This window comes from Diabrotica virgifera, chromosome 8 (assembly GCF_917563875.1).
Source record: "Diabrotica virgifera virgifera chromosome 8, PGI_DIABVI_V3a".
NCBI lineage: Eukaryota > Metazoa > Arthropoda > Insecta > Coleoptera > Chrysomelidae > Diabrotica > Diabrotica virgifera.
The window spans coordinates 91,342,427-91,365,397 of NC_065450.1; the positions used below are offsets into that span (position 1 = coordinate 91,342,427).

Sequence of the window (22,971 nt, forward strand, 5' to 3'; positions counted from 1 at the left end):
CATATATCAAAGTTTGTCCGACTAGACACCCTTAAGCTATTAACAAATTTTCAGCTTGCTATTAATCAACGTTTTTTCATACGCGGGATCCAGACCTAATATTTTCTTTGTAAATTTCTTTTTATCATTATCATTTTTACTTACCTTTTCAATTTTAAATATGTCACTGCTCTATTATTTAAATTTTCCACTGTAGCTTTACTTCCTATACTTCTTGTATAAAATTCTAACGCCTCTTCATAACCACCTACTTTAAAGCATTCGTTGCCTTTTTCTCTTTCTCTTTCCGAAAAAAATATGGCCTCAGCTTCTGTGGCAAATTTGTTAAACCTAACACACTTCTTCGTTTTCCTATTTTTGTGCGTTTCTTCATTTGCCAAGACCTCTTGCTTCTTTCTTTCTTCTTCAAGATCCATTTTTAAGATCTCGGTATCAGGATCGTATTTGTCCCATGATTTATAATCTAAAAATGGTTAGTTTTTAGATCAATAATTGGTTATAAAATTGTTAATTCACTATTACCAGAATATTTGCTTTGTATAAAAATATAGCTTTTGTATCGAAAAAAGGTATCATAGTAAGAGAGAGAAGAAGAAAAGAAGACCAATTTCATAAATAAACTATCGCCGTTTATTTACTACTCACCAGTAGACGCAATACGTTTCTCATTTAATGGTTGCTTTTCGGAGAATTCTTTAATACACTTTCTTACTTCTATGTCGTGATCTACGGACTTCAGTTTTCTTTGTTCTAGTTCTCTATTCGTCTTATCAGCAACGATTAAAAACTTTCCCAAATCCTTGGCAATTTCATCAAGGTCATCTTTAGTAAGATCTCTCTTCTCTAACACAGGACAAGCCTAAAAAGGGACGATTACATTACTTTTACAACTTTTGAGATATTAGAAGATGAAGTAGCAGGCATATAAATAAATGGCCTACCCATATGTGAAATTAGATACACCGATGATACAATACTAATAGCAGAAATTATTACAGATCTACAACGAATTTTAGATAAGGTTGTTGCAACGAGTGAAGAATTTGGTCTGTCACTAAACATAAAGAATAAAGAAAACGAACGTCATGGTTATACAAAGAAAAATATTAGAAACATCAATCTACACGTAAATAATAAAACGATAGAACGAGTTCAGAATTATAACTATTTAGGGACAAACATTAGTGAAACAAACGATTATACCAAAGAAATCCGAATTAGAATAGAAAAGGCTAGAAGTGCATTCACAAATATGAAACAAATATTATGTAGTAGAGACCTCAGCCTAAATCTTAGAAAGCGAGTACTGAAATGTTATGTATTTTCTGTTCTTTTGTATGGTGTGGAGACATGGACTCTCAATAAACAATGCCTCAATAGATTGGAATCATTTGAGATGTGGACATATCGAAGAATGCTGTGAATCTCCTGGACAGACAGAATAACCAATGAGGAAGTACTAAGGAGAATACAGAACAGCAGGGAGATACTGGATTCCATCAAAATAAGAAAACTTAAATACTTGGGTCATATAACACGTGGTGACATATATGAACTCCTAAAATTAATTATGGAGGGAAAGATTCAAGGAAGGCGAGAAAAATAGTTAGGAAAAAATAGAAAAAAATAGGTAAGAGAAAAATGTCCTGCCTGAGAAATCTCAGAGAATGGTTTGGATGCAGCTCAACTGAACTCTTTCGGGCTGTAGTGTCAAAAGTGAGAATAGCAATGATGATTGCCAACCTTCGTCGCGGAGATGGCACGTAAAGAAGAAGAAGAGATTACAGGATAAGTTACCTCTTTCTATAAAGTAATGTTTTTGTAGCAAATCACAGATTTCAAAATACAATATTAGAAAACTTTATAGGCTTTGTATAATGTACAAGAATAAAAACCGCTAAACGCCGTAAAAATGAGTGGCGCATACAATATTTCAGCTATAAAAGATCTGATATGAATATTACGTGGCGCTAAAATGTATTTTCATTTTGATGCAAAACAAAATTCTAGTTTAATTTTAAAAGATTTTTTCATAATATTTGCTAAATTTGAAGTAAACGCGCCACAAAAGAGTAACTTTGATACAGTTTGAATTTTGAAACTCTTTTGTGGCGCGTTTACTTCAAATTTAGCAAATATTATAAAAAAATCTTTTAAAATAAAACTAGAACTTTGTTTTGCATCAAAATGAAAATAAATTTTCGCGCAACGTAATATTCATATCAGATCTTTTATAGCTGAAATATTGTATGCGCCACTCATTTTTACGGCGTTTAGCTGTTTTTTATTCTTGTATCAGGAGTTTTTTAAAGTTATTTATAAATTAAATGTATAAAGTTGAATGCAATGTTTCTCGATTACACGTTAAGCTTTATAAATTGTCGCCTTTGTCGCATTATCTCCCAAATGATCTAGTGTCCATCGAATGTACACTAGATTTTTTTTCTATTCGAAATAGATTGAAAAACATATTGGGATGGCCGGTAAATGAACTCGGATTGCCCGTTGCAAGATCAACTTAGCGTCGTAACCACTACAACTACATAAACCATTTAGGGAATAATCGTTAATTGGATTATACTTTTGTAGCTTAATAACTTATAAACGGCTTAACCGATTTTGTTCACTAAACATGAGTTTGAAACGTATTGACAAGTAGTATCTTATGCATCTCTAAGGTCAAGTATGATAACTGAAGCTATTGCAGGAATTATTGAGCTTGAAAAACCGTTTTTCCCATAAGAAATAGATTTGATCATACTTATGAAGCCTATAATTTAAAAATTCGAATTTTCCCGGATATAGGGTATACACAGATAGATTTGTCTAGAGTCCTTCTACAAACGCTCAGTTATTGGCGTAATTCGTAAGTTGAAATTTTGAGTAATTGTCGAAAAACCAAAATTTTCAAAGTTTAGTTTTTAAGTTTTTCGGCTATACTGAGCCGTGTGTATATTTGATCCTGACAGCTTAGACACCCTTTGAAAGCTTAACTTAACGCTATTGATTTGGTGTATTTATTATTCTCCTGTCTCTTCTTGAACCGAAGATATATATCGCCAAAAAATATGCCGTTTTGTGCCTACCAAGTCCTATAGCTGGCTTATGGGTAGTCAAAACTCACAAACTACACCGGTTCTGAATCGGCCCTCACCCCCTCTTCAAACATAGGAAAAAAAAATTCAGATCGGTTTAACTTTTCCACACACATACAAACACATCCACAAACATTTTCCCTTTTTTAAATAAAAATTGACTCATATTTCTGGGCTCGGTAACTTTTGAACGGTATAACTGATTTTCAAAATTAGACATGCGTTGGAAAGGTAATGATCGCTTCTATTAGAAGCCGCAAAGGTCGGAGTTAAATTTTCGAAGTTTTTGGGAGTTTTGGGGACGAGAACGAAAAACAGACCCTAAATAGGAAGGGCCGTAAAATATACACCCTTGGACCAAAATTGATGGTTGACATATGAATGGGTGAGTCTTTTCCTGAACTTTAAGATGGGAGTTGGCCCAATTTTCAATTCAGTTAGATTTAGAAAATCGAAAATTTCGTGTATATATAGTGCCGCGTGTAGGGGGTGTAGGTGTGCGCCACTGGCGAGAACTGCCGTTCTCTGGTAAAAACAGAGAATAACTCAATATTGTTCGTCCGCTCTAACTTTTCCCATGCGTCACGATTTATTTTCAAACAAATTAAGTCAAAACCTAAAGTGAAACGAACGTCGATGTGTATATACATACATCTTGTATAGGTACTGTATACTATATACTACACACATCGGCGTACGTGTCACTTTAGGTTTTGACTTAATTTGTTTGAAAATAAATCATGAAGCATGGGAAAAGTTAGAGCGGACGAACACTATTAAACACACACCACGTATGTTGCATTGTACTCGAAGTCATAAACTTCGAATACAATGCAACATACAATGCAAATGACCAGCGTCGTAAAAACTGGGCTATCAATAATTTTCAAACGGATTATAGCTACAACTCTGACTGTGCTGGGTTTACAGACTTTACTTATAGTAGGGGATCGAAGTATGGTAAATGTGCAGTCACTCGAGCGCTTTGGTGACATATTGGGTTGTGAAGAGTAGGTCCTAAAACCAAAAAAATTAAGTAAAGTTTTCCATTTTAGTGGGCGCTTGCCATTTTTTAATTTAATTTTCCATTTCCAACAATGATTTTTCCGATAATAGCGCCATCTATCCATAATTTGAAAAAATGTTTCGAATAAAAGTTGCTTATTTTTACGTAAACAATCCAAATCTGGAATAAAAATTTGAGGCTCCTATTTAAGATTTTGAAGTAACCCCCCACCCCACCTCCGTGGGGGGTCGTCTTTAATACCATTCGATATATTTTTCAAAAATATTGATTAAGTGTATTTAGCAGTTTTTCGATCTAATGTTTATTTTGCGAAATATCACGGGATTTGTATTTAAAATTTTAAATTTACCCCCCACCCCTCACCGTGGAGGGTCATGTTTGGTATCATTCGATAGATTTTTGAAAAAAATATTGAACACGTATTTTTTAGTTTTTCCATCTAACGTTCATTTCGCGAATTATTCGCTTTTTTTTTGTGAAACTTTTTAACTCACCCATTTCCTTTCGCCCCGCTCAAATCGTCAGATTTTTAAAAGTTTCACTGTTTTGCATGTCCTTAACTTACCTTATCTTAATCTGACAATTTCGAGTATTTTTAAGGATAGATTTTTTTTTCGGACCCCCCTTAACGAACTCCCCTGTGTTAATAGCCAGTATATGGTAGAGGTACATCTGCAGGGCACCAGGTTTCTCCCCATATGATAATCTGACGCGCTCGAGTAACTGCAAAAATCCCCGCTTGGGCTCCCCTACCATTACACTATTTTTTCACGTTTTGTAGGCTATATTTTTGCTAGGAATATTTTTTCCATTAAATACTTTTTGAGTTATTTGCGAAAAACCGTCTAAAAATGTGTTTTTTTTTGTTGAAAAATAAACATATTCACTGGCAAATAACTCGAAAAGTATTGACTTGGTAAAAAACTCTATAGAACAAAAGTTGCTGAGAATTAGTCAGTTTATCCAATTCCGGACTTATTTGAACGTATGTTTTTCACCCCTAAGAAGTGGTGCTAGTCACCCCCGGGGCAAAGACATCGATCGGCACTAAAGACATCGATCGGCACAATATAACTTTTTCTGTGACACGTTAGCTATGTGTAGATATGCCAAATTTCATGTCAATACAAGCGGTTCTTTAAAATTCAGAGGTTTTGCAATATTTCACCGTCAGTGAATGAACTATAGATATAGGGTGACCAAATCACAAATTTGAAAAAAACGGGACACATTCAAGGAGCAGTAGCACACCTAGAACTAGTGTTGCCCAAAATCGGTCTTGGTCTTGCAGTCTTGGTCTTGTTCTTGCGTTTTAGCAAGACCAAGACCAAAACCAAGACCGCCTTATTTTAGCAAGACCAAGACCAAGACTGACCGTGCAAGACTTGAGCAAGAACAAGACTAAGCCTGCGAGACTCTTGCGTCTTGCAGTTTGAGTGTCGTTTTATGGAATAATACACGGTGTAACAAAAATACAGGTCATAAATTCAATCACATATTCTGGGACCAAAAATAGTTTGATTGAACCTAACTTACCTTAGTACAAATGTGCACATAAAAAAAGTTACAGCCCCTTGAATTTACAAAATGAAAATCGATTTTTTCCAATATATCGAAAACTATTGGAGATTTTTTATTGAAAATGAACATGTGGCATTCTTATGGCAGTAGTATATTAAAAAAAATTATAGTGAAATTTAGACACCCCATAAAAATTTTATGGGGGTTTGGTTCCTTTAAACCCCCCCAAACTTTTGTGTACGTTTCAATTTGATTATTATTGTAGTACCATTAGTTAAACACAATGCTTTAAAAACTTCTTTGCCTCTTGGTACTTTTTCGAGAAGTTAGTATTTGTCGAGATATTTTGCATATTATTTGTCAAATCCACCACATATTTTTGTATATGGCTAAGTACGATTATGGAGATATATGGAGATTATTATTGTAGTACCATTACTTAAACACAATGCTTTAAAAACTTCTTTGCCTCTTGGTACTTTTTCGAGAAGTTAGTATTTGTCGAGATATTTTGCATATTATTTGTGAAATCCACCACATATTTTCGTATATGGCTAAGTACGATTATGGAGACTTGATAATATTAGGAAAATTTATTTATGATTTACATTTTTAGGTAAATTTTGAACCATATTAAAAAAGAAGTCACATCTCGATAAAATGTGCCTTATCGAAAAAAAAAAAAACAAAGCAAAAAAGTTTTAAAAACACTGTGTTTAACTAATGGTATCGCAGTAATAGTTTAATTGGAACTTACACAACCATTTGGGAGGTTTAAAGGAACAAAAATCTCTACGTAAACATATTAGAAAAGAAGCCCCAACTCGATAAAAACTGCCTTGTCGAAAAAATACTAAGAACCAAAAAAGTTTTAAAAATATTGAATTTAACTAATAGTACCACAATAATAATTTAATTGGAACGTACACAAAAGTTTGGCACAAAAGGGAACAAAACCCCCATAACATTTTTATGGGGTGCACAAATTTCACTATAATTTTTCTTTAAGATATTTCTGCCATAAAAATGCCACATGTCCATTTTCAATAAAAAATCTCTAATAGTTTTCGATATATGTATTGGAAAAAATCGATTTTCATTTTGTAACTTCAAAGGGCTGTAACTTTTTTTATGTGCATATTTGTACCAAGGTAAGTTAGGTTCATTCGAACTATTTTTGGTCCTAGAATAGGTGATTTAATTTATGACCTGTATTTTTGTTACACCCTGTATATTAAATCGGATATATGCTTAGAGACTATGAGATACAAAAAAAATGTAACAAAAATTTGGAAAATTGGATTTATCCGCATTATGAACAATACGATGAACATACCTACATACCGAATTAAAAGTATAAATACTTATTTATTGGATACGTACTCAGAGGTCATAATAAATTATTATACAATGTACCTAGAAATAAGATATTTCATTCTTTCCTAATATCAGACGACGCCTTCGCTCCGAAATTAATTACAATTGAGCAATTGTCTAGATTTTGAGAATAGCAACCTTTCATAAAATAATCGTCTTGTGTTGTGTGACGCCGACACAACAGTATAATAATAAGGCATTGAAACTTTTAAAGAAGTATGTCGCCTAAAGTGATAGAAATATAATACGAATAGCATATCGAGTGTTACGCACAACCACTCAATTGTTTTTCCTTATCCATATCGTAAAGACTAAACGTTCTACTTATAAACTGTTTGCAAGGTGTGCAATTAGATATTAGATCAATCGGCCAAACAAAGGTTTTTGCTGAAAAGGCACTAGATAAGATAATGCCTGGCTACCCTGTATAGTCCATTCACGCACGGTAAAATGTTAAATACAAAACCTTCAAATTTCAAAAAAAGAGATATTATTATAAAAAGAGATATTGGCCGATGTGTGATTTTGCCATTGTTTTTTATTGTTAATGAAGAACTTATGAGAGGATGGGCGATCGGGCTGCATTAAAGTTTTTTTTTTTTAAATGAAATAAACAAATTACTTATCGACAACTGATAAATAAAGTTTAAACTTCCGTTTAGACACTTCTAGATTTCGAAAATAATATTTTTTACTTGTGTTTTTGAGCCTTGAAAATCGTAATTTTTCGATTTTTTCAGTTTTAAATTGTTTATAACTCGGAAACGAATAACTTTAGACAAAAACTACAAAAGACCTTTTTTGTTCCATATGATTCAAAGAACCTAAAATAAGTCTGCCAGGGCTGAAACAATTGATTTTTATAATTTGTTTAAATTATTTTTTAAATAAATATAGAAATAACTCAGAAATTACGGCATTTCGGTATAGAAAATATTACATGAAAATTAATTAGTAGTTATTATGGTTGAAAGTTTAAAAATATACAGGGTGTTCTATTCCAAATACGAAAGTTCATTATATTTTCAAAAAAAACGAAAGATCTGACAACAATGTGTAATTACCACTATAATATCGGCCGCATTAGAAGACCTTTACCCACCATATTCTATAAAAATCGTTCAAGTCGTTTCCGAGATATTTGGGGCGTTTGCTACATAAAACTCACTCTGTACAGTAGGAAAAATGAAAGAATACCCATGAACGAACATATAAAACACACCGTATTTTCCTGCCACCGTGTCAGACAAAAAATTGGCCAGCGCAAGTACATGTAATAATTATTGTTACATGCACTTGCACTGGACAATTTTCTTTGTGGCACGGTGACAGGAAAATACAGCGTGTTTTATATGTTCGTTCATGGGTATTCTTTCATTTTTCCGACTGTATAAATGTTATTTAATTAAACTGCGTGTATTACTTTGTATTAACTCTTATTAAAAAAGTCAATCTTAAAATTTTCAACTAATAGCAAACAAAAATTATCAACTAATAATAGTGTCAAAGCTATTGCGTACTGTGCTGTAATTTAATTTGTATTTTTTTAAATTTTTTATTTGAATAAATGGCAAATTGTAGAACTCTTTTATTCCATTTCATTTCATATACTTAATGTGAGAGTCCATCAATCCCTTTCTAGATAGATAATGTTCTTTAAAATACAGTCAATTTTATGTCATTTATTTGTTTTTTGTGTTTTCACCATGTTTTAGCACATGTCAGGGTATTAAATGCAAACGTTTATTAAGAAACAGACTAACTCCCGTGGGACATGGTAGATAGCCCAGTTAGTTAGAGTATAGGCAGGGATAGTTTAGATCGTGGGTTCAAACCCACCTAATGTGAGTTGTTTATTAAGAAATAGCAATATGCTAGTGGGTAACTGCGAGACTTGCAAGATTCTTGCTGCAAGACCAAGACCAAGACCAAGACTGGGAGTGCAATACCAAGACCAAGACCAAGACCAGGTGTACTGGTGCAAGAACAAGACCAAGACTGTCCAAGTCTTGTCTTGGTCTTGCATTTGGGCAACACTACCTAGAACGGGGAAAGGGGGGAGTTTAACCCCAAACTCCCTTGTGTGCGCTACTGCTGGGTTTGGGCGACATTTACGAACGTTCAAGACTGCGAAACAGATAGACCACTAAAAACTCCGCCTGAATGACATGAATCAACAACCCGTTAGAACAGGGAGGAATACAAAATAGCGAGAAACAAAGCCAACTCACCAAATAAAAAGAAGAACAAGTACTGGTTTCGCTGGAGGATATTGAAAAAGACATAGAAAACCATAAAATAGAACAATTTTACAAAAAAGTCAGAGCAACAAAAAATACGCCCAGTATTAAAACAAGAGGAATAAAAAACCAAAAAGGAGAAACCGTATTTGAAGACAAACAGATCAGCAAAATATGGGAAGAATATTACGAAAAAATGCTATTAACTATGGAGATACACTGCGATGAAAAAGTAAGGCCGTACAAGATAACGATGAAGTAGAAATTTTCACAGAAAAAGAAGTACAGAAACAAATATTAAAAACCTAGGAAACGAAAAAAAAAAAACGGAAAAGCAGCAGGAGAAGATGCAATAGCAGTGAAATTAATAGAATACGGAGGAAGAGAATTACATACTACTCCAGTAGTCTAGGGCCCATCTGTTTTGAGATGGACGTTGAGAGGTGACTCAAATTTTTTTGCCGAAATTGCTTGAAAATGACTCAAATAATAATATTTGAGTTATCCTCCCACTCAAAATGGTCCGAAACATTGTTTAAATAATCAAAATGTCAAAATATGAAGAAACAATTCGATAATTGATGGATTCGACCGTTACTTGATGGAAGTTCATTTTATCTCACAATAAAACACTGAAAAACGTTTGTTTTTCTATACTTCCACAAAATTTATTACAACTATGTTATTACTACAGCTGTTTCGGCAAAGTGCCTTTCTCAAGTGATATATTTTACAATGTGTTTGCCATTTTAAGTCTTTAACTGAAGAGGTTGAGGAGTGGGGAACTGTTTGTCTCGAGTTGGTCATTCAGAATTATATCTGTATTTTTCAATTTATTAATTTCCATTGATTCTAAAAGTGATAGCTTAAGGCCTTTATTTTGAATATGTAGAATTTGAAACTCTTCATTGAAAGAATGATTATGATCTAGAAGGTGAAGTGCGTATGTAGAAGTGTCTGTTTTTCTATTGTTGAAAGCCCTTTTGTGTTCTGCTATCCGTTTGTCAAAAGTTCTGCCAGTTTGACCGATGTAAGTTTTCGGACAGTCACCACAAGTTAGTTTGTACACACCACTCTGTAGTTGCTTTCTCTTTCGGCTTTTATTGTTTTTAATATGTTTGCTTAAGTTGTTGTTAGTTCTGAAAGCTGGTGTTATTCCTTTCTTTTTTATGTATCTGGCTATTTTTGTTGTTATTTTGCCAGTATATGTGAGAGAGCAGAAGGTACTGGGTTCTTTCTGTGGTGGTGGATACACTAATTTCAAGGCTTTCTTATGGAGTTTTTGGTTTAAAATGTTGTTAACTGTTTGTTCGTTATAGCCATTGTTTACTGCTATTTGTCTAACGATATTTAGTTCTGTCTCGAAGTTATTTTTTGTCATAGGAATTTCTGTCAGTCTATGTATCATGCTATGGTAGGCTGCTAATTTGTGTTGTGTAGGATGGGATGATGAATTGTGTATAGTTGTGTCAGTATGGGTAGGTTTATGATATACGGAGAACTCATGTTTGTTGTGTAGTCTGGTAATCGTTACATCTAGAATAGAAACAGAACAGAATAATTCCATAAACTTTCTAGATGTAACGATTACCAGACTACACAACAAACATGAGTTCTCCGTATATCATAAACCTACCCATACTGACACAACTATAGACAATTCATCATCCCATCCTACACAACACAAATTAGCAGCCTACCATAGCATGATACATAGACTGACAGAAATTCTTATGACAAAAAATAACTTCGAGACAGAACTAAATATCATTAGACAAATAGCAGTAAACAATGGCTATAACGAACAAACAGTTAACAACATTTTAAACCAAAAACTCCATAAGAAAGCCTTGAAATTAGTGTATTCACCACCACAGAAAGAACCCAGTACCTTCTGCTCTCTCACATATACTGGCAAAATAACAACAAAAATAGCCAGATACATAAAAAAGAAAGGAATAACACCAGCTTTCAGAACTAACAACAACTTAAGCAAACATATTAAAAACAATAAAAGCCGAAAGAGAAAGCAACTACAGAGTGGTGTGTACAAACTAACTTGTGGTGACTGTCCGAAAACTTACATCGGTCAAACTGGCAGAACTTTTGACAAACGGATAGCAGAACACAAAAGGGCTTTCAACAATAGAAAAACAGACACTTCTACATACGCACTTCACCTTCTAGATCATAATCATTCTTTCAATGAAGAGTTTCAAATTCTACATATTCAAAATAAAGGCCTTAAGCTATCACTTTTAGAATCAATGGAAATTAATAAATTATAAAATACAGATATAATTCTGAATGACCAACTCGAGACAAACAGCTCCCCACTCCTCAACCTCTTCAGTTAAAGACTTAAAAAGGCAAACACATTGTAAAATATATCACTTGAGAAAGGCACTTTGCCGAAACAGCTGTAGTAATAACATAGTTGTAATAAATTTTGTGGAAGTATAGAAAAACAAACGTTTTTCAGTGTTTTATTGTGAGAAAAAATTCGATTTTTTTTATTGGTTTTTTGATTATAACTTTAAAACTATTCATTTCTGAGAAAAGTTGAACTGACATAAAAGTTGCGTAATTAAATTTCCTACAATATAAATTGGTTAAAAATTAAAAAAATAGTCACCCTTGTTGGAAAATAACAATAATTGCGAAAAAAAACATACAAAAACAAGTACATACTCGCATTTTACGTTTTTCAACCATTTATGCTACACTTAGGATCTTTATATTTTACCCAGAAAAACTTTATGATATAGTAAAACAACACTGTAAATTTCATTAAAATTGGTTTAACAGATTTTGCAAAATAAATTTTGCAGCCCAGCTTTCGCAAAAAAAATTCATTTTTTTAAAATGTTGCAGGACTGAAAATAAAGCAAAGAGCAAGTTGAATTTTTTTTTGCTTATAGAAGTGTATTGTACCTTTTATTTGAAATTTGCAAAATTAAAATGGATTAATTACCACGGCGTCAGGAAATTTTTTAAATAAACATTAATTTTTGATGCTACGCGCAGGACAGTGGTGTTCGATTCACACCCAAGTTGATTTTCACCACAATTTCTTTCAATCTTTATCTAATATATTATTTTCTTACTCTATATTTTGTTGTATTTTAATATTTTAATTCCACAAAAATCAAACTAATTTTATTATTGTTTGTGAAATATTGTTTAAACAATTGCATATGTTTAAAAATAATAAACTTTTATTTTCTAAGTTAAAATATATGAACAAAGAAAGTTTTTGCTAAAAAAAGTGTTATTTCAAAGGATAGTGTATGTGTTTTTATTTTGCAATAAACAAATTTATTTATTTATATCGAAATGTAATAAAAATTAAAATGTATCAATCATTATCAAAGGTCATTGGAATGCCCAATCAGAGCAAACTATCCGCTGTCCTGCGCGTAGCACCAATAATTAATGTTTATTTAAAAATATTCCTCACGCCGTGGTAGTTAATCGATTTTGATTTTGCAAATTGCAGATGAAAGGTACAGTACACTTCTATATGCAAAAAATATTTTTCAAGTTTCTATCTGCTTTATTTTCAGTCCTGTAACATTTTGAAAAAATGAATTTATTTTGCGAAAGCTGGATTGCAAACTTTATTTTGCAAAATCTATTGAACCGATCGTAATGACATTTACATTATTGTTTTACTGTATCATAAAGTTTTTCTGGGTGAAATATGAAGGTCCTAAGTGTAGCATAAATGGTTAAAAACCGTAAAATGTGAATACTTGTTTTTGTATGGTTTTTTTCGCAATTATTGCTATTTTGCAACAAGAGTAACTATTTTTTAAATTTTTAACCAATTCTATATTGTAGGAAATTTAATTACGCAACTGTTATGTCAGTATAACTTTTCTCGAAAATGAATACTTTTAAAGTTATAATCAAAAAACGAAGAAAAAAATCGAATTTTTCCATCATTTTTTGACATTTTGATTATTTAAACAATGTTCCGGACCTTTTTGAGAGGGAGGATAACTCAAATATTATTATTTGAGTTATTTTCAAGCAATTTCTGCAAAAAAATTTGAGTCACCTCTCAACATCCAAATGTACTAATATTTTTACAGATGCGCCCTGGTCTACAGACGATTGGAACAGAGGTACAGTCGGAAAAATGAAAGAATACCCATGAAGAACATATAAAACATGCTGTATTTTCCTGTCACCGTGTCACAAAGAAAATTGTCCAGTGCAAGTACATGTAACAATAATTATTACATGTACTTGCGCTGGCCAATGTTTTGTGTGACACAATGACAAGAAAATACAGCGTGTTTTATATGTTCGTTCATGGGTATTCTTTCATTTTTCCTACTGTATATCATACCTATAATATATAAAAAAGGAGATCGGTAGGAGTGAGAGAAATAGAGCAATAACTTTATTAAACACCCCATATAACATTATATTAGCAAATATACTAAACATGAGACTGAAATCATGCGCTGAAGGAATATTAGGAGAATACCAGAACGGGTCCAGACCGGGGAGGCCGACGATTAATTCCATACATACAGGGGAGCAAATAATTAAAAAATCGAGAGGATACAACAAAGAAATGCACTTAATATTCATATATTTCAAGAGCGCTTTTTGATACAATCAACCGGACGAAAATGATGGAAGAGCTAGAAAATATTAGAATCATGTAACCCCAGGAAAATTACGACATATGCTAACAGTGAGCCTAAAGAAAACCAGAGCAAGAATCAATTTCAACGGAACAACTTCTAAGGAGATCAATGTAAACAAAGGCGTGAAACAAGGTGACTCTATCTCCCCGACACTATTTAATCTGATATTGAAAGTAATCATAAGAAGGATAAACTTTGCAAAAAAAAACATTATTACAGATCAACTTCAACTAGTAGCATATGCAGATGATCTAGTTATCATAGCAAAAACGAAGATGACACTTATAAAAGCAGTTGGAAAATTAGATAAGGAAGCGAAGAGAATAGGACTGGAGATAAACCAGCACCAAACAAAATACATGACGATAGGGAAGGATAACACAACAACTCAGAAATATCTAATAACACAGAACCATAAATTTGAAACTGTATCCACCTTTAGTTAGTTGGGAGTAACAATAGGAAAAGAGAGAACAGAAGAAAGAATTCTGAAAGGCAAAAAAACGTATGGCATGAATATAAATCTGCTGAGAAGTAAGACTCGAAATATAATATTATGAACCTATATAAGACCTTAATAAGACCTGTTGTTACATATGGGATGGAAACAACGACGATGAACAAAAAAGAGGAAGATAGCCTTCTGAAATTTGAAAGAAAAATTATAAGAACAATATTGGGCCACAATGTAACAAGAGGGGGAGAAATAAGAATGAAAACAAATGCGGAAATCGAAGATAAAGATGAAAGTTAAGATTAAATGAAGTTAAAGAGACAAAATATAAACACTCTGGGCCAAAATTAACCGCCCACCTTAAAAATGGGTTATTTTTGATGTCTCATATTTAATAAACCTGTTGTTCAACTTATTCTTTATTATTTATTTTTAATGTTGTAGACTTATTCTTTAATAATAGTGCTGTAATAACATTGTTGCTAAAGAGGTAAATTTTCATTGTATACCGGGTGTACGAATCAAACTCTGTTTTTTTCTCAAAGTTCACATGACCCTGTGGAATATTATAGCATTTGTAAAATACTGAAATTAAATCCAAACTATAGCCTAATGTTTTCTCAACATTCTGTTTTTTTTATTCATTCGCTTATGTTGGATAAAAAAAGTTAGGTATGTACTTTAACTACTAGCCATGTTTTTTATCAATCAGTTTTTAAATAAGTACCTATGGCAAACTTTAAGCGGTAATTCTCCAAGAAAAAATGACAGTTTACTTTATAAACATATGTCTGCAAATGCTTCGTTTCCGATATAGTCCTGTCGCCAGGGGGGTACAACGGCCTCCTTAATTCAGATGGACTTACCCAAGTTTTTTTTATGTATTTTGACCCGTAGAACACGAATTTTTTGGGTAACAGTCGATCCGGATTTCGATAAGATTGTTATAAAAAAAGAACTTGAGGAATCACATAACAGCGATTTTTCGCAAAACAAAACATTTTTTTTGTATTTTTTGGGCCATTCTAAGCAAAAAATGGTTTTACAAGTTTTTCGTAAGATGCATAGTTTTCGACATAAACGCGGTTTAACTTTCAAAAAATCGAAAAATTGCAATTTTTGAACCCGAATAACTTTTGATTAAAAAATAAAATAGCAATTCTGCTTACTGCATTTGAAAGTTCAAGTCAAATTCTATCGGTTTTGATTATTTGTATTGCTAAAAATTAAGTTTTTATTTGTTAAACAAAGCCATAAACACATAGTGTTTCCCGTGCTCAATGCATGCGTTTTAATGTACTTAATCTACGTAGAAATTGTATGTATGCGCACCTACTCGTTCGATTTCAAATGAGAAATGCATTGAAAACATCATTCAATCACTATGTGTTTATAGCTGTGTTTAACAATAAAAAAATTTATTTTTAGCAATGAAAGTAATCAAAATTGATAGAATTGGACTTGAACTTTCAAATGCGTTAAGCAGAATTGTTATTTTATTTTTCAATCAAAAGTTATTTGGGTTCAAAAATTACAATTTTTCGATTTTTTGAAAGTTCAACTGCGTTTATGTCAAAAACTATGCATCCTACGAAAAAAATTGTAAAATCATTTTTTGCTCAGAATGGCCCAAAAATACAAAAACATGTTTTGTTTTAAGACTTTAGTGAGTTTTAAGACGTAGTTATTGCACATTTTTTGACATACAATTAAGAATTTAATATTTACCATAATCACGCATTTGGCAACACGGCAGTCAAAACGAAAACAAATATTGTATTTACCGTCTGCAATAAACTCAATTTTTGAGAGTTGTAACGGGAAATAAGTTATTAAAAGTATCCAGTGAACAATATAAGACATTAAGTTAAGGTTAGTGATAATTAAAAACATTAAAATCGGTGAAATAACATCAAAATAGAACCAAGGACATACAAAAAGTAAGATCGCTAAAATTGTTAAGCCTGTTTAACAACAAAACGTAGACACGAAACTCTGGCCGATGAAATTGCGACGTTGCCGTTGTGAGTAGATTTTCCAGGTAACCACAGAAAATAACAACCGATAATAAATATACAAAATAAATACGGTAAACGCTGTCTTCTCTGCACTTTTGAGGTGGAAGACAGTGTTTGGCGCCGGAAAATGGAAAGGTATCTGGAAACTATAGACAGTGATGACACACAGTCAGAAGGAGGGTCAAAAAGGAAGGACAGATATATGGATAACGAGGAAGATGATATTTTTAGAAAGAGCAAAAAGTTCTCGAGAACACCAACAAAAAATCAAGAGAAAAGAAATGAAGAAACAAAAATTGATCAATTATTAATAATGATGAGCCACCTCACCGATGACATTAAGGAAATAAAAAGAAATCAAAAAGAAAGCAAGGAAGCAATAGAAAAGCTCATTATAGAAAACAGAGCGCTGAGAAAAGAAAATGCGGAACTAAAACAAGAGAATATAGAAATCAAGGAGGAACTCAGAGAAATAACAAACCACATGGAAGTTATGGAAAAACACCGACGAATAAATAACGTAGTCATGAACGGTCTAAGGATAGACACATATGAACAAGCAGGGTTAAAAGAAACAACTAACAATTTCATCAAACAACACTTAGGAGTAGAGGTTAAAATAAGGAATGCTCACAAGCTAGGAGAAAAAACATGCCTCATTGAATTAGAAAACCAGGAAGAAAAAAGAAAAATAATGGAAAAAAAGTATAAGTTAAAAGAAATAAGAGGGCTGAAGGTATATATTAACGAAGATACAACCATAAGAGAACGAGAAATACAGAAAACAATTAGAAACATTGTTCAGGAAGAAAGAAACAAAGGAAATGAAGTCAAGATTGGAGTAAAAAAAATATGGGTAAACAACAACGAATGGAAGTGGAACGACAAAGAAGGAAAAATGATCAAAACAACATAAAAAAACTAGCAGACAATTGTACCATGGGAATAACGATGACGACACAAGTACAGAAAAAGGATAACGATAATTCAAAAAAAGGACAAAAGAGAAAAAAAATGAAAACCGGACAAAAACACAAGAGAACATGTCGAAAAGAACACTTACTCTTAGGAACATGGAATGTAAGAGGCACATATAGAGAAGGTAAACTTAAACATCTAGCGAGAGAAATCGAAAAGTTCCAATTTGACATAGTAGCCTTGCAGGAGACGAAACAGCTGGGAAATGATATATTAGAAATAGAAGATACAGTGTTTTTTAATAGCGGCGGAAAGAATAGAACACTAGGCACAGGTTTTATGCTACGAAAAGAACTAAAGGAAGCAATAGTAGAATTCAAACCAATATCAGATCGAATATATAGTATCAGGATCAAGGGAAAATACCAAAAAATCACTCTCATAAATATTCACGCACCATCTGAAGAAAAAGATAATGATGTCAAAGAATCTTTTTACAGTGAACTAAATAGAACAATCGAAAGTATACCCAGATACGACATGAAAATTATTTTAGGCGACGCAAATGCCAAAATAGGGAAGGAAGAAGTATTTAGACCGACAATAGGAAAACATAGTAAACACAATGAAACTAATGAAAACGGACAGTTCATCATAGATTTTGCAAGAGAAAAAAATATGATCATAATGAGCACATATTTCGAAAGAAAAGAAATACACAAGGAAACATGGATATCGCCAGATAGAAAGACCAAAAACCAAATAGATCACGTGCTGATCGAAAAAGAAGAGCAGCAATGTATAAAGAAGATTAGAACATACAGAGGACCAGATGCCGACTCCGACCATTACATGGTGGGTATCAAAATGAAGCAACTGATACCTGAAAACAAAAACAAAATAAAAGAAAAGAAATGTATAAATAAACCAATTCGGTTTGCAACAAAAAAAGAGCAAGAAACATACAGAGAAACAATGGAAAGGGAACTAAAAAAGATACAAATAGAAAAACAAACGGAGAACAACTGGGAAATCATAAAGCAAGTAATGAACAAAGCAGCAAAAGAATGTAAAAAACAAGAGATTAAAAAGAGGAAGGAGTGGTTCGACATAGAGTGCCAAAAAGAAATACAACTAAGACAATCATTAAGGATGGAAATGATCAAGAAAGAAACAACAGAGACGCATGATAGATATATAGAACAAAGACAAAAAGTAAAGAGGTTGTTGAGAGAAAAGAAGAGAAAACACTTAGATAATAAGCTAAAAGAAATAGAAGAGAACTACAGAAATAAAGAAATAAAAAACCTGTATCAAGGTGCCAGAAACGAGAAAAGAGGATACCAGCAAAAACCCATATTCGTTAAAAACAAAGCTGGAGATAATATAAGCGGCGAAGCAGAAATAGTAGAGAGATGGAAAGAGTATTGTAGCGGAAGAGAAATCTTGGCCGATCCCCGTATAACAGTAAACACCTCGAGAATGACGTAATCGGATGTGCTAGGCCTCGCCGGAGAATTCTGGAAGGTACGTCACGTAGGCGGAACAAGCCGATAGCTCGAGATGGGAGTCGATTGTTCCAGAATAACAACTGGGTATAAATACGGGCATATTTTGTGAATAAGTTTAGTGTATAAGATAAATTCGTCTGTAACTTATATAAATAAAGTCGTATATAAATTACGAACCGCTAGTTTTATTGTAATTAGAAGTAATTACAATAGTCACGTTATATTGGTGTCGGTGTTCGGTAAACTTAGTGCGATATAAATAAGTGAATTACAGAGAGACTTCAAAAGACTTTCGAACTTTATTCGTCGGGAATAACCGGAGTGCGTTAATTGTTCGTATTCGGAAAGACTTTAAAATACTTTTGGACTTTATTCGTCGGGAATAGTTAAAGTGCGTTGATTGTTTGGTATTCGGAAAGACTTTTAAAAGACATTTTGGAAAGTACGTTTGTGCCGACCAAAGATGTTGCTACAAGAACTTACAGTAAAACAGCTCCGTGAACAGCTAGAGGAACGGGATCTGGACAGCAGTGGGCTCAAGATAGTCCTACAAGCACGACTCGAGGAAGTCCTAACGAAGAACGGAGAAGATCCAAAGACGTTCCACTTCCAGTCAGCAGAACAAGCAATCTTATCGAAATTAAAAACTGTTTCTGAAACGATCGATGATACTTCTAAGATAAATAATGAGAAATTCGAAACCATTTCTCAAAAGATCGATGAAACTTCTAAAAAAAGCGACGATAAATTCGAAAACGTTGCTAAAAAATTTGACGAGACTTCTCAAGTAATTAAAGAAGTTTGTAGACAGAGCAACGAGAAATTTGAAAGTGTTTCTCAAGTAATTAAAGACGTTTGTAGACAGAGCGACGAGAAATTTGAAGAGGTTTCTAGAACATTCGATAAGATACAGAAAAGCGTAGACGACAGTAAAGAAATGTTAGAAGAGAAGATCAAACAACTAGAGACTATGGTAACCAATACGAAAGTTCTACCTTCAGTTAATGCAGTAGTTTTGGCCGTAGAAGAGAAGATCAAAGAATTAGAGAGCATGATAACCGATACAAAAGTGCAACCGTCAGTTCATGCAGTAGCTTTAGATCCTGTAGTGAAAGATGAACTACCGAGAGACGAAATGTCGCACAATATCAGATTCAAATTACCACCATTTGATGGAAAGTCCTCTTGGTCCATATACCTTAGACAATTTGAAGCTATTGCGACCGCCAATCATTGGACCGAACAAGAAAAGGCTGTTTCCTTGACTGCTGCTTTACGAGGTGATGCTGCAGATATACTAAGGTCAATTCCTAAGGGCCAAGAAAAATGTTACCAGACCTTGTTCACTCGTCTAGAAAAACGCTATGGAGATGCTCATCTACAACAAGTATACAAAGCACAACTGCGAAGCAGAAGTCAACGAGCAAGTGATAATCTGCAAGAATTTGAAGCAGATGTGGCTCGTGTTGTGAGGTTGGCTTATCCAGAGGTGCCAGACAGCGTTTTAGAAGAAATTGCGGTAGATACCTTCATCAATGGGCTGAAAGATAGTGAATTACAGAAAGCTTTACGACTAGCAAGACCGAAAGTTTTAGATGAAGCACTTGCTATTGCACTGGAACACGAAACGGCTAGTCAAACTTCACGAAGCCATAGAGTAAGAACCATTGAAGAAAGTGACGAACACAACGACGAACGTCTGGAGGAAATGATACGGAGAGTATTAAGTAATCAGATGCCAAAGAGACGCGAGCCTAGATGTTGGAATTGCGGAGACGTAGGCCACATTCGTCGTAATTGTAAGAAGATCGTACGGCCGTCGGAAAACTAGAGCGGGTCGACACCAAGGGGCAACTGCCGACCTCGAGAACTAGAGCCCCCATAGTAACTGTCAACCTTACGTCCTCCGGTGGAATCCACAACTTATACATCGAAGGTCGTATCAATAATAGATGTAGATCATTTTTGGTGGATACAGGTGCAACGAGAACTATCGCACGTCCAGATGTAGTACGAGACCGTAATAAATTATCACCTGCAACAGTAAAGCTTAGAACAGCGACTGGTGAGCTAATTAATACATATGGCGAGGCTAATATGTCAGTATCCATTGGCCAGACCACAGTTGAACATCAAGTATTAATTGCCGAGATCTCCGACGAATTCATATTGGGGATGGACGTACTAAGAAAAGTGGGGGCAATATTGGATGTTCAAAATGGAGTTCTCAAGATCAATGGTGAAGAGTTGCCCTTTCACGACGACAAAGAAGATGTCATCCGTTTACTTACTACATGCGACGTAACCATACCCGGTAATAGTGAGAAAATTCTGATGACCATGCTTGATGGACACTGCCGAGAGGGAAGTTTAAGGATGGTCGATGATGTGGATAATGTCGAGTTCCTAACGGCGAAAACTTTGGTAAAAGTTCGAGATGTCATCCCTGTAAGAGTTATGAATTTAAGGGAAACTGCTATCAAGTTAAGTAGAGGAGCTTTGATCGGACAGTGTGTTCCCGTGGCTTCAATTTGCTCTGTGAATACCAATGAGAAATCATCGAAGGCGAAGTATCCAAAGGAGCTTGTTGAGATGATCATTGAAAGATGCCAAGATCTTGATCATGAACGAACGGAAAAAGTGACGTCTATGCTGATAGAGTATCAAGATGTTTTTGCTATTGATAAGAAGGATAAGGGCAAAACAAGCATAGTAACGCATAAAATAAATACCGGAGATGCTCAGCCAATCAGACAACGGCCTAGACGTCTTCCATTTGCGAAAAGGGATGAGGCCGAAGAGATTATCAAGGATATGGACAAACAAGGGGTAATTGAACCATCGAACAGTCCATGGACATCACCAGTAGTTCTGGTAAAGAAGAAAGATGGTTCAACGCGTTTTTGTATCGACTACCGCCAGCTCAATGCGGTAACAAAAAAAGATAGTTATCCTTTGCCCAGAATAGACGATACATTGGATACTCTCTCCGGTTCTCGTTGGTTTTCCACACTCGATTTAAAAAGTGGATATTGGCAAGTAGACATGGAGCCAGCCGATCGGGAGAAAACCGCATTTTCGATAGGATCAGGGCTTTGGCAGTTTACGGCTATGCCGTTTGGTTTATGTAATGCCCCTGCCACATTTGAAAGATTAATGGAGGCAGTTTTAAGAGGTCTAACATGGAAAACATGCCTGGTTTACTTGGATGATGTAATTGTGGTTGGAAGGTCCTTTGATGAACATGCCAAGAATCTAATAGAAGTCTTTCAACGATTGAGGGCAGCGAACTTGAAGTTAAGTCCGAAGAAATGTCACATGTTTCGACGAGAAGTTAAGTATTTGGGACATATTGTATCGAGTAATGGTGTAACAGCTGATCCTGAAAAGATTGAAGCAATTAAAGATTGGCCAGTACCAAAAGATAAACATGAAATTAGAAGTTTCCTTGGCCTATGTACATATTACCGACGATTTGTCAAAGGATTTGCCAATATCTCCAAGCCCCTAACAAAGTTGACGGAGGAGGGCAAAGAATATACATGGAGTGAGGAGTGTCAAAAAGCTTTCGAACAACTGCAAAGGGCTCTGATCAGTGCACCGATATTAAGCTACCCGGGACAGGCAGGAAAATTTGTTTTGGATACCGATGCTAGCAACAGTGCCATAGGAGCTGTTCTCTCACAAATCCAGGATGGACAGGAAAAAGTCATCGCTTATTTCAGCAAAGTCCTGTCGAAACCAGAAAGAAACTATTGCGTTACCAGAAGAGAACTGCTGGGTGTAGTGAAGGCTTGCGAACATTTCCATAAATACTTGTACGGCAGAAAGTTCCTTCTTCGAACAGATCACGCTGCTCTAAAATGGCTCATACAATTCCGTAATCCAGAGGGCCAGATGGCAAGATGGTTAGAACGACTGCAAGAATATGATTATGAGATAGAACACAGGGCCGGAAGAGTTCATTCAAATGCTGATGCCCTTTCGAGACGACCATGCAGTGCAAATTGTAATCACTGTGCCAAATTAGAGGAACGATTTTGCCCCGTGAGACGAACCGCCGTAGTTAATGAGCAATGGCAGCCCCAACAGTTACAAAACGCCCAAGAAGATGATCCATGTATAAAAAGAGTATTGGATTGGATG

The 22,971-nt window shown here is 34.2% G+C and overlaps 1 protein-coding gene across 1 annotated transcript in view; it reads right to left on the bottom strand.

Annotated features, from left to right (window-relative positions):
- Window positions 1–22,971, bottom strand: part of LOC126890065 (sperm-associated antigen 1-like) — a 55,508-nt gene that overhangs the window by 23,668 nt on the left and 8,869 nt on the right. Inside the window, exons 2-3 of the mRNA XM_050658891.1 lie at window positions 646–859; window positions 145–463 (exon numbers count right to left, since the gene is read on the bottom strand). Coding sequence (XP_050514848.1) covers window positions 145–463; window positions 646–859 — 533 coding nt within the window. The remainder of the gene's footprint in view (window positions 1–144; window positions 464–645; window positions 860–22,971) is intronic.